This window comes from Phalaenopsis equestris, unplaced genomic scaffold (assembly GCF_001263595.1).
Source record: "Phalaenopsis equestris unplaced genomic scaffold, ASM126359v1 Scaffold000568, whole genome shotgun sequence".
In the NCBI taxonomy this organism is placed as follows: Eukaryota; Viridiplantae; Streptophyta; class Magnoliopsida; order Asparagales; family Orchidaceae; genus Phalaenopsis; species Phalaenopsis equestris.
Genome location: NW_018165008.1, coordinates 466232 through 477920, shown reverse-complemented (window position 1 = coordinate 477920; position 11689 = coordinate 466232). Strand labels below are relative to the sequence as shown.

At 34.3% G+C, this 11689-nt stretch overlaps 1 protein-coding gene across 1 annotated transcript in view; it reads left to right on the top strand.

The window, feature by feature from the left end:
* Positions 1 to 10550, top strand: part of LOC110029375 — a 25301-nt gene extending 14751 nt beyond the window's left edge. Inside the window, exons 5-9 of the mRNA XM_020731641.1 lie at positions 474 to 484; positions 6973 to 7043; positions 7117 to 7153; positions 9956 to 10070; positions 10196 to 10550. Coding sequence (XP_020587300.1) covers positions 474 to 484; positions 6973 to 7043; positions 7117 to 7153; positions 9956 to 10070; positions 10196 to 10388 — 427 coding nt within the window. The 3' untranslated portion in view covers positions 10389 to 10550. The remainder of the gene's footprint in view (positions 1 to 473; positions 485 to 6972; positions 7044 to 7116; positions 7154 to 9955; positions 10071 to 10195) is intronic.
* Positions 10551 to 11689: the final 1139 nt, after the last annotated feature.

Below are 11689 nucleotides of genomic sequence, written 5' to 3'. Positions count from 1 at the left end.
TATATATATATATACACACATATATATATATATATATATATTAAATTATATATGATTTACTCGCGCGTGGCGTCGTAACAAAATGAGTGTCCTCCCTAGGCAAAATCGAAGCTCCGGACGTGCCGGTGCAGTCCGTTTTGTCATCCGGGGTCGCTCGGACGACGTCGTCGACAATCGGGTCAAAAAAAAAACGCGTCAAAATTCAAATTTCATAAAATTTCGACCCGTGATCGATCGTTTCAAAAGGTTTATTCGAGTCTTCGACGGGTAACAGCGCAAGCAATGCGAATTGTGGCGATCGGACGCATCGACTCTCCGAATTGCGAAGTTTTGTGCGCGGGAGTGCGAATTGTGCAAAAGGCCACCCTAAGGCTCAGGAAGGTTCTATAGGGATCCCTTTTGAGTTTCCTCATGTCGGTTTCACCCTTCTAAGTGCTAGAAGTCGATACCACACACGCGAAACTCCAAAAGAGAACAAAAGTGGGTTGAATTTCTAGAACGAAGCGGGTCCTATTTCTAAGGTTCTAAGATAGTCGAAGGGAGATCCCTAAGGCTAGATCCTAAACCCTAAGAGGAAGACTAGACCTCACCAAAAATGAGGTCAACATGCATTAGCATTTCATCTTCTACGAATTAATTATGGGTTATTAATTTTATTCCTTGCAAAGCATTGTAATATTTGTTTGATATTATTTTCATGATTTGGATGAATTGCATTAGGACATTCACAACATAGTTGATATTGTTTTTGACAGTTAAACTTTATGTTGATGTGGATGCTATATACTCGAGTTTAAACTTGATGATAAAATAATGTGTTTAAAATTTAGAAAATGTTTCCTTCAAGAACTTTTAAAAAATTAATGCAAAAAGAACAGTTATGTAAAATCTTGCAATGCATTGGAATTCATGCCTGCAAATTGTTTTAGGATATTCTAGCATTATTCAAAATTTTATTTAATTTTATTTCATGTTTCTATTGTCAATTTATTGGATTTATTTTCCAACTCTTTTGTGTGATTACACAAGAACCTTTATTAGATGATTCACCAATTGCTCCTCAGGGTATGCTGGATGATGATATTATGTGTGCGCTGTTTATGTTGGATTTTCAAGAAAACTTGTTCACTGTTATGATATATTTGCTCGTGATGAGTCATTCATTACCTTATAAGATGCTGAAAATTTATGCTCTAATATTGTTGATAAGTATCAAATGCTAAATTTATTAGTGTGGACTTTTTCAAGTTAGGTAGATTAAAGCATAACTGAAGCATCCCTTGTGATGTGTGATTCCTTGCTGGTCATGTTATTGTTATAATTTTTCGATGGCCTTTTCTTGCGAGCATTGTTACGTCGCTTGATTTTGTCATTTTCAACTTAAGAATTTTGGTTCCAGAGAATTTACTGGGGGAGGTTTGCTTTTGTTTGCAGCAAGAAAAAAAAGAAAAAAAAAACTATTTTAATTATCATTTTTGGATCAGATTTTAATTCTGAGTTGGATAGTTATTTGGAATCATATTGCGATTATCTTGTGACAACTATATTTATTGATTTAGGGATGAGGAGTCTATAAATTGATAGGCTAAGACATGTAATATGATAATTTTAAGTTACATTTCTTTTTCCGGTCTTTAATGTTTTATGTGCAAATTGGATGTATGATTCCCTTAAATGGGTAAAAGTGAACTACCTAATTTTGAGTGATGTTATCTTGTTGTACTAGCTTGATGCTTGAATTTCCTAGTTAGACATTTTATTTCTTTGATTCGCTTTTTTTTTTTTTGGAATAACTTTTTATTGGTTTTCAAATGCTTTTGGCTTTGTTAAATTTTAACCTCAAGTGAAAATTGATAGGAACGAGACAAGTTTTCACAAAAAATTGGGCTGAAATAATGTATTTTATTCCACCTGTTTCAAAATAAAACAACACAATACTAAATGCATAAAAGATAAGCTTTCAATTTGAGAGATAGGTGATTATCTCCCAAATCCTAAATCCTAAGATTTCAGGCAACAATCAAATGCCCTAAACCTAATCATAGTGAGCCCTATTTGTATCAACTAATAATAACTAACAAATGACTAAATAGCTCTTTTAGTCTTTTGCCTAAAATAAGTCTTCAAATTATTTGGTGTGTTTGGCATGACAAAAAGCGTCGTTAGTGCCAATGTAACATTACTTCCCTTCAAATAAGGCACATTGTTCTCAAGGTGGAAAAGAAAAAAACTGTTGTTGGATCAAGTCTTATGTCTTCCACGGGTTATCATATCTGGCAACCCATTTCATTGAATCAATACTTCTTTCCCACCTATGCATTCCTGACGCACCCTTTTTAACTCCAGTGCCTCCAAGAGAATTTTTCATATCCTTAGTCAAGGTAGGAGAAGTAAAGAAGAGGGCACATTTTCATTAATAGAGCATCTCAGCTGTGATACGTGGAACACTAGATGAAGCGTTGACGAAGGCGACACATTTAAATGATAAACCGCCTCACCAATGCGATTTGTGATCTCATGAGAACCAAAATAGCGTTGAGATAGCTTATCATTCCTGCATCTTGCCAATGTCTTTTGTCGATAGGATTGAATTGTTAGATACACCCTATCTCCCACAAAAAAATTTACATCCCTTCGTTGTCCATCAACTTGTTTTTTCATAAATTGTTGAGTCTTCAATAAAAATCTCTTCAGTTTCGCCAACACATTACCCTCTCTTCTAAGTACTGATCCACCAGTGACATCGGCGTGGTACTGTCCATAATGCACAAAATTTGGTAGATCACACCATATAAGATTTTAGAATGGGTGGTCTGAAAAGTTGTATGATATGGAGTATTATACCAATATTATTCCCAGGATAGCAATTATCCCATTGCTGGGGTGTGCTAGAAATAAAGCAATGCAAATTGGTTTTCACACTTCAATTAACAATTTCAGTCTGTCTATCAATCTGTAGGTCGTACACTATACTTTTGTTTAGTATGTTCCCTTGTATTCTAAATAACTCCCTTTAGAAATGACTCAAAAGACATTGTGTCGATCCTACACTATCGATTATGGAATCTCATGCAAATGGATAACCTTGTATAAAAATAACGACGGTAAAACTAGCAGTGTAGGGGGACAAAATGAGCGTACTTGCTCAATTGGTCCACCACCACTAAGATAACAATAAATTCTTTTGAACGAGGTAAACCTTCAATAAAATTCGTTATCACATTCTCCCATACTTAATTGAAATAATTGATGGGTCTTTGGCACTGTATGAGGACTACGCCTAATCCATAGCTTGGAGGATCCATCTCTACGATGAATAGTTGGTTGGAGTCAGGTAATGTCAGCACTGATACACTTGTCTTGACCTTATTTAACTTCTCAAAAGCTTGGGTTGCTGCTTCCCCATGTTGAAAGTTATCTTCTTCAATTTCTCTATCAACGGTCTCACAATCTAATTGTAACCTTTCACGAACTTTCTATAGTATCATGTAAGTCCCTTAAATCCTCTCAACCCTTCTTAGGTAGTGGCTAATCCAGATTGTCGCCACCTTCGATGAATCCTCTGACACCTCTGCAGCCGACACTTTATGTCCCAAGTACTCCACCTTCAGTTGGGCAAAGGAATACTTTCTTAAGTTATCGTAGAGTTGGTACTCATCGAATACCGTCAACACCTTCAAATGATAATTGGGGTCTTCTAAGGAACAACTACACACTAAAATATCATTAAAGAACACCAACACAAACTTCTTGAGGAACTAAAACTCTTTGTTTATCAGTGATTAAAATGTAGTTGGAGCATTAGTGAGCCTGAATGCCATAACCAAAACTTTGTAGTGATCCTCATGAGTTTGAAATGCAAACATTTGCACATATATTAGCCGCATCCAGATTTGGTAGTATCCTGACTTCAAGTTGATCTTGAAGAATACCACAACTCCAAACAACTCTTCAATTAGCTCATTAATCATCAGGATGAAAATTTTGTTTGGTACTATTACATTTTTCACTGCCTAATGATCCACACAAAAATGCCAACTCCCAGTTTTCTTCTTCACCAGCTAGGTTGGGTTAGAGAAGAGGCTCAAACTTGGTTGTATGATCTTGGCCTCCCACATGTCTCTGATCAATCTCTCAATCTCATCCTTCTGCACTTGGTGGTAGTGGTATGAGTGTACACTGATGGGAGAAACAACTAGTTTCAGGCTTATCACATGCTCATGTTCCTTTCAAGGCGAAAATCTATGCGACAACTGGAAATCTTCTGCAAATTGTTGTAAGAGCTATTGGATCGGTGCCAAAATCTTTGTCAATTCCGTATCATATCTCTTCCATGTTATGTAACTAGATCAAGAACCCCAACCTCGCTTCCTAAATTGCCCTGCCCTAACCATGGTCTTGCACAAATTAGAGTCATCGAGAAGCACCACTGTCTTATCTCCCTCATGCAATCACATTGTTAGGAGTTTCCAATTCATCTTAGTCTCTCCCCTAAGGATTGCAACTATTTTATACCCAATATCATGTTAGCGCTCTCTAAATATAAGTGATGAAATTCTACATCATTTGAATACCTTACGGTCCCAAAATCACCCTCCATCATTCACAAACTCCTCTGCTATTCTCTACCCATTCTATTCTCATCATTACTGCAAAATTTTCTATGTCAACCATCTCAAGCTCTAATTGTTCCATTGCTTGATTGGAGATGAATTTGTGGGTGACACCACTATCTAGCAACACCGCCACGTCTTGTTCTCTTATCTGTCCTCGAATTTTTATAGTGTGATTCTGTGTTAACTCCACCACCGAGTTCAATGAGATTTTATCACATCCAAGTGAGCGTGTTTCTCTTCCTTCTCCACCACAAGTTCTTATGCTTCTTCATCCCCCGTCTCATTGTCACACATTGTGAGAATTTACAATGTTCGATCCTTGCAACATGTCCTGAGGCAAACTTCTCATCGCATAAAAAATATATCATATTGACTCACTTCTCTTGAATTTTTGTCTCTGTAAGACATTTGAATGTTCCCCCTTTTCTCGTAGCTCATTATTCCTAACCCGTGGAGCTTACCTTTGAAATCCCACCGTTTAATTTTTTGGTATTGCCATGATTACAAGATTTTTGTATGGCGCTCCACTTGTGCTTCTCTTATTAGCCTTTCATTACGTTTTTATCCTCAACTAACTTCACCAATTTCATAGTTGTTTCTCAGTCCTTGCCAACTCAGTAGATGAAGTGTTGTTCAAATTTCTGGCCTCACCTTTTATAAAGTTTCCTTTCAACATTGCTTCTACTATCTCCCCCAAATGGCCAGATAGCTTCTAAACTTTCTCTCTATATTTCACGACGGACCCTTATTGAACCAATGCAAAAAAATTACACTTGCAGATCCCCTTCTTGCATGGTTGTGAAACACTCCAATAATCAATCCTTGAATTCTTCTCATATTTTGATTGGTTGATGTTAGTCTCTATATTGGTATCATGCTGGAGCCTTCCTTTCCGGACATAGGGCCGCTGCCATCAATTTTTCTTCTTTCGTTAGCTGATTAACAAAAAAGTATCGCTCGACTCAATAAACTCAACCATAGGCATCCTCTCTTTCAAATATCAACATCTTCAGCTTCCTTATGGGTGAGTCTCCTCCCTAATTTCCACTAATGAAGCTGGTTCCACCCATGGAGCGGTAGTTTTGTTTCTTTTCTTTGCCCATATTAATTTTCCTTCTTCCATTAGTCTGGCTTACCTCATATTTACCTCATACTCAACTCGACTTTCCCCATAGGCTTCTGAATTGGCTTTTGCCTGAAATGCTATTGCGATTTACGCAACAAAAAACATTGATGCAATTGGATGCAGTCCTATTGTGGTTCCCTGCTCCAGATTGAAATCATCTGATTCAAACTTCTCCGGCCTTGAATTGCACGCCACCATCCCATTCTGTATTTCACCTCTCGCTTCAGCCCTCCTGTTTCGCGTGATCCCTCCTGTCTAAATGCTTTGAAATAGGTCTTCTCCAGGCTCGAGTCGCAAGTTATTTGCCTATGTCTACTCATTTCAGGCTTCCTGATGTCGTTTCTGCCGCTCAAGTCCACTTATGACGCGTCGCTCAATCCCGCAACCCCAAATCTTCTTTAGGCAACGACGCTGCCCCTAATGTCAGGCAATCCCTTCCAAATACCGTCACTCGATTCCGCCAAAGGTAGTGGAGAGTTTGCGTGGAACTCCAATATGGACATGAAATGCACCTCCATTCTCAGTTTAATTTGGCTCACATCTCCCTGTAATTTTTCCTCCAAAGCATTGACTTTTTTGTCCGTCATTACTATCAAGTATGGTATTGATACCAATTTGATAGGAATGATACAAGTTTCTACAGAGATAATATATTAGGGCATGTGAAAAGGTAGACGAGACTCTCCTAAACCCTAACTCTTAAGGTTCTAGATAACAATCACATGCCCTATCCCTAATCATATTAAACCCTATTTATACCAAGCAATAATAACTAACAAGTGATTAAATTGCCCTTTTAGCCTTGCACCTAAAATAAGTCTTCAAATTATTTGACGAGCTAGGCGTGGCGGATAGCATCGCAAGTGCTAGTCTAATAGATTTCTAATTGTGATTAAATTACAATCACTCACCGATGGTGCATAGTGAAAATTTCTTGAAATTTTCGTTGGATTTATTCGTCGTATCGTTTGTGTTTGTTTTATAACTCTTTTATTTATTATTTTTCAAAGAGAAAGCAAATTCACATGTTTAATTATTTTTATTTAGAGATTTGTGATATGACAATTCTACGTTTTCTTTGAGTTTTAAAACATAAGTGTTCCATAGCGTATAAACAAAAAGCCAAAATATGGAGAAATTACATAAGTGGTCATGATGTTGAATTTCATTTTACTCATTTTTCTTTTAACAGTTAATTTAATAGACTTAGTATTTACTTTTATGTTGTAGGACTAAAGCAGGAATCTGCCGCCGAAAGCATTACAGAAAGCCTTCGACGAACACGGCAATTGATGGTTCAGGTGATTGTTGTGGGGTTTGAGGTGTTTAACTCCTTTTTTGTGCTTCTATCTTATTCTGCTTTCACGTTTATAGGAGGTGGAAAGAAGTGTAAGCACGTTGGAAACTTTTGGTAAGCTCACTCCCATTGGTTCCTTTATTGATTCTTTGTTGCAGCGAAGGGTGGAAGTTAGTTACTTTGAGCACACAATTCTTATGTACTTTTCTCGCACCTAAACTTTCATATGTACGCACATAACACTCAAAGTTGTAATATCAAAGCAAAAGTAGCTCTATTATCACTATTTTAAAAAGAAATACACCTTTCTACGCATAGGGTTAAAACATCAAAATGTTATATATGTAAATATCAAAGTTTAGGTGTGAGATATGTAAATACATAAGAATTATGTGCGACGTGTGTAAATTTCTCTATTTTTTAACTTAATTTTACTAGGGTTTGCATTTGGCTCTCTTTCATTAGTATAAACTTGCTCATCATTATACCATGCCCTTTCTGTGAGGAAAAGCTCAATTTTTTTCCTTGGCACATATTTCTAGTTTCATCAGATTTTTCATTATGTTGACATCTAATAAGATGCTTATGGTTGTGTGCAACATTTTATTGGTGGGCCGGTAATTTTTTTCAGCCTCATGAATTGTTTTCTTATTTTATTTTTTTTTGGATTTATGGCTTGTTTTCTTGCATTCCGTTTTACGTTACAATGACAACAGGTAACTAATTTAGTATTAACTGCTACCTTTTCCTTCATTTGCTGTCATGTTTTCTACATTTTCGCGATTATTAGAACTTCAACCCTTCATGAAGTTCTTTAGAGCATGAGAACAATAAGCCTTATATAATCTAAAACCTTCCTGGCGCGCTAACTGTAATTTTGAGAATACTGTAAGATCTGGAATTAGGAGCATCACTTCAACGTGATTTTGTTTATAGCAGTATTTTATCTCCCAGAATCATCATCATTAGCATTAGCGTTATGCCAAATATTTGTGTTAACTGATTTTATTTCTCAGAATCAAGGAAACTAATAACCAGAAGATGTAATTAATATTAAAATTATTTAAATATGACCTAAATTATATAGTAATAGTACAATAATGTGAATCTGTGACCAAACAAAAAATATAGAACAACATTATATCAATGATTGCAGCTAAACAGCATTTGACTCCAATGAGCATCTGTGTAGAGCAAGAAATTTCTTGTGCTTTTTGAGCAGAAAAGCCACATGCATTAAACCAAAAGTTCACTCAAATAATCAATTCAAACTTTCCACCTAAGAAATCTTCTCCAACAAATAACATACTTAGAAAACGTCATCTCTGCACAATCGCCACTTTCTAATAACATAGAAAGCTATACAAATTGATTGTTTTCTTTGTTCTCACTACCATTTTTAGGTCTTCTTTCTTGCCTTTACAGTACTAAAATTAGCAATTTGAACCTTATCTTGTACTTATTCAATGTTTGGGGCAATTGCATACATAGCACTTGATAGTTGAGACTTTGCTATTTATAAAACTAGCACTCTCCTTCATCTGTTTTTCAAATTCTCATTCCAATATCAAAATTCATAATGAAACCAACCCATATTTTTTCATTTTTATCAAATTCTCAATGATGGTAGATGTAAATGCACTGGTTTGAAATTTCAAAAAATGACTTGGATGCTATTTTAGTAAATAACAAAAGTTTGAGTGCTATGCATGTAATTATCCCTAAATATTTTTCTGAACTTGTGCATATTTGGGGAGGTAAAACAAGCTCAACAATGATATTCATTTACCACCAAATGATTGCATTAGTGTGTTCATACCGTTTGTTTTGTAGACCTGGAGGACGTTTCAGATTCTTATTTAAATGAGCATGGAGGGAGAAAGGGTATGAAAGAAGGATGTAGAGCTGAAATGAGGTTTTGGTCAAATCATATAACAAATTATTGGAGTTAAAGCATTTTTTACTGATCAAATTAGCTCATCTGCAAATACATTATTATAAATCATTTAAATATTTATTTTTTCTAGAAAACTTGTGTGAGGATATCCTAACTCATTCTTCGGTCGATGCAAGGTTTTTGAGGAAAGTATAAAAGTTGTCTTGTCTCCTTGCAGGAGGCTATTTAGTTTCAGATTTTATATAAATGTCAATTTAGCCCATATTTTCTTTAAATATAGGTTAAAATAGTCCTTAATAAAGACTTTTTTGGCTTGTGGGCATTAATTTAGAACTTTATAAATTCGGGGGCTAAAATGACCCAATGTAAATAGTCAGGGTACTATAAATGGCAAATTTTTTAAGTTTTTATTTATTTCATTTGCTTTGAGATACATATAACACATAGCTACTCAATTAACTCTTGTATTGCATTTATCTCAAAGTAAATACAATTGAGTAGAAAATTGATCACGATGAAATTTGAATCAGGCCGCAAATTTTTTGTTTTCTTTTATTTGTTTTTATCAGTATGCTGAGGTTTTGAGGATGGGCTTTGGAGGCTAGGATTTATGATTCTCAATGAACTCTGTAGGAAGGCATGGGGGTCTGCCTACAAACTCCTCTTGTCAATTAGCCAAAATGAAAATTGTTTCTTTCTCACAATATTTAGCTTCCTATTTTAGTCATGATATGTTTTCTACAGTTTTGTGAGAAACTCTCTTTATTTTTCCCAACAATTCCATAATGAGAAAACTGTCAAAACGATCACCTTACTCTTTTTAAAGGTCCACTTCAGTCCCAAAGTCTATGAAAATGTCAAATTAATCCTCATACTCTTATAATATGGGTTGAAATAGTCCCACTAATGAACTATTTTAGCCCCCATTAAAATATTATAAACACTTAATCTTCATTTTCTCACAAATATGTGGAATATCAAGTTTTATTTTACCAATGAATTCGATATGTTCTTTCTAGAGGAATCAACTGGTGTTTTAAAGAAGGCTGAAAGCGAGTACAAGGGGCAGCGCTCTCTGCTTATGCATACCAGGCGCTTACTCTCCACAATGCAGCGACAGGATGTCATGGATAGGTAATTTTCCCTTTCTTGCACTTCCTTTTTATTAGTGATACTCGATATGTGCACGCTTATTTCTTAATTGAAATAAATTATGATGCAAATAAGCTCAATTAATGCTTAAAATGTTTATTAAACAGGGTGATAATGGTGGCCGGTTTTGTTTTATTCTTATCTGCTGTGTTGTATGTCGTCTCAAAACGAATAGGGCTGCTAGCTCTGCAGAGAAAAATTGTTGCAGCTGTGAAATCAGGTTCAGTTGGTCTTGAAGATGTGGGCAAAGAGCTTAGTAAATCATTGAGTAAAGACAAGTTGAGCCATGAAGAACTCTAAATCACTGGCTTGTGTGTTTTTGTGTTGGGGCTTTTACATGCATACCACACAATTCTTATATATTTACGTATCTAACCCCTATTCTTTTGATTTTTTTTTTTACATTTATGCCGCCCAAACTTTTCATCACATCAAAACTATCAACATTATGAATTTTAAACGGTGGCATATATGTAAAAATTGAAGTTTATGGTGTTGGTTATGTAAAAACATGTGAAGTTTCCTGTTTGTTGAAATGATAATAATTGACATGACATTTAAGTCATGATCGCATCAAATATATATATCTATATATATATATATATATATATAATTTTAAAAAATAAAATAAAATAAAATAAATCTATGTTGATGTTATTTTACCATCATCCACTTGAATCATTAATTTATATAATAATTGGTCCTTCATCTGCTGCACATTTGCATGTCTATTTTTTCTAAATAAAAGAAGGAACAACGTTAATATTTTCAAATAAAGAAATATTTTCTTAAAAATTTAAAATTACCTAAAATTTGATGAGAGGGTTATGCTTTTACTTTATAAAGTTTTATTTTGATGCAACTTTCTAAGAAATGTACTACTAAATAGATAGCAATATTTTACTGCAATGATTTTATTTAAGAAGTAATTATAAAATTATTTTATATAAAAATAATTTGTTTTGCACAAAGTTTTTGTCATATTAAACAATCCGAAGTTGCGCAATTGTATCACTCAGATTATTTATTGAAGATATAAAATATTTAAAAAATTATTGTTTCTTTTCTTATGAAAAGCTATATTTTTTTTTAATAAAGTGCTAAATCACTATTTGAATTTCTTAAAAAGTCCTTCAAATTTTTTATCAAGGAAAAAAATGAAGTGAGATCAAATTGAAAAACGATTATGTAATTATATATAAACACACACATAGAAATGTGATCGCATGAGTCTCGAGAAAATTTAATGGATTGTATTAGGAAGATATTAAAGAATTGGATCAGAGTAGTTGAAATGCATGCGTTAAGTATCATTCCATTTGGTTGGATCATGAATTGGCGGAAAGAAAATATTTGAATGAAAAATACATGATGCTGTTGATTAAGTAAATATAATCATACTATATCAAAAATAAAATATTGTTTAATAAATATAATATCTCTTAAAAGGATTGCATTTTAAAACAAAAAATGTTTAAATATTTTGTGCAATTTGATTCTAATAAATTACACTAATATATTTTTAAAAAGATTAATTAGAAAATTTTATATTATTCATGAATTATGATAGGCCCCAACTCAGAAGTGAGCTCCTCCTAGTT